The sequence below is a fragment of the Fusarium graminearum genome, chromosome 1 (assembly GCF_000240135.3).
Source record: "Fusarium graminearum PH-1 chromosome 1, whole genome shotgun sequence".
NCBI classification, from domain to species: Eukaryota; Fungi; Ascomycota; class Sordariomycetes; order Hypocreales; family Nectriaceae; genus Fusarium; species Fusarium graminearum.
In genome coordinates this window covers 9,767,512-9,768,811 of record NC_026474.1, presented here as the reverse complement: position 1 = coordinate 9,768,811, position 1,300 = coordinate 9,767,512, and the positions used below count along the sequence as shown (strand labels likewise).

Here is a 1,300-nt window from a genome sequence, read left to right as displayed (position 1 = left end):
AGAGGCAGGGGCTTCTCGCCAGTGGATTCAGAAGATTGGTGCGGCAAAGTCGGCTTTGCAGGGAGGAGCTTCGACAGTCTTCTTAGGGGAGAAGAATTCGCCGTATTTCTGTTCGAAGAAGGAGGCGACAACGCAACGCCAATATTCTCGGGCCTGGCATTCGCTCTGTTATACGTAGGAGGTGGTGGTGCTTGACTTCCAGGGTCCAAGTCGGGACGAAGTTGATGAACCATCCAAGAGTTGTGTCCGCCATTGTCAGATCGATCTGCCTTGTAACCCCAGGTATCCCTCATAGGAAGAAACCCAGTCTTAACATGAGGATACTTTCTTCGCCGACAATACCTTGCCAGGACGATGGCTCCCACTGCCACTCCAACAGCGGCAAGAACTCCTACTGATATACCAGCGATCTGCTCCGTGGAGAGCTTGTTGAAATCGCCACTGTCTTCGTCTTTACTCGTTCCGCCAGCGCCACCCGCTGCCTCTGTGGTGGTCTCGGTCTCTGAAGTGAAAGTGGAAGTAGACTTTGTGGTTTCGAAAGTCGTAGATCTGGTAAACGGTGGTTCGCTAATCGAGATGATATCCGAAGCAGAAGTAGTTTCGTCTGGCGAATCTGTAGAGATATCCTCCTTTGTTGTCGATCGTATCCTTGTTCTAGTCGACGGTCTTGGAATGACAGGGGGCGACGATGTATCCATTACCAGTGTTGTGGGCAATGACTGGGTAGTGGTCGAAGTTTCCAGGCTTGTTGTAGTACTCGATTTAACCACAGGAGGGAAAGTGACGACTCCTCTTCCTGAAGGATCCATAACCAATGTTGCTGTGATGGTGAGATGCGTTGGGTGAGCTGCATTCGGCCTCCCATTACAGATAGCATACGCGCGCTCAATGACTCGTTCTGGGTTTGTGTAAGTGACTCTTGTAAGTTTCGAAGTGATAAAGAAGACATACCACTTGCTTCAACTGTCGAACAAAGTCCAATGGATCGTTCAGCTGATATACATTGCATCGCGCCTTCACCCAAAGTGAAGCCCAGTGCCCCTATTCGAGGACATAGGCAGTCCAACAAGTGCCTCCCTGTGCAGGTATCGAGGACATAGTTGACATTTAAGAAAGAAGCGAAACATTCGGCAGCACAGCTGGGGATGAAGCTGGAGAATTCGTTGGGAACATTAGTTGCCGCCAGTACGGCGGTAACACAAAATATCAACCATGAAGGCACGAAGGAAAATGGCCGGCTGGCCATTCTACAACGAAACATCTGAAGACACAATGTCAGTCCCGTCCATGGTACTACATC

At 50.1% G+C, this 1,300-nt stretch overlaps 1 protein-coding gene across 1 annotated transcript in view; it reads right to left on the bottom strand.

The window, feature by feature from the left end:
- Positions 1-1,246, bottom strand: part of FGSG_13702 (uncharacterized protein) — a gene marked incomplete at both ends in the record, with an annotated part of 2,765 nt that extends 1,519 nt beyond the window's left edge. Inside the window, 2 exons of the mRNA XM_011320726.1 lie at positions 175-820; positions 952-1,246. Of these exons, the coding sequence (XP_011319028.1) occupies positions 175-820; positions 952-1,246 (941 nt within the window). The remainder of the gene's footprint in view (positions 1-174; positions 821-951) is intronic.
- Positions 1,247-1,300: the final 54 nt, after the last annotated feature.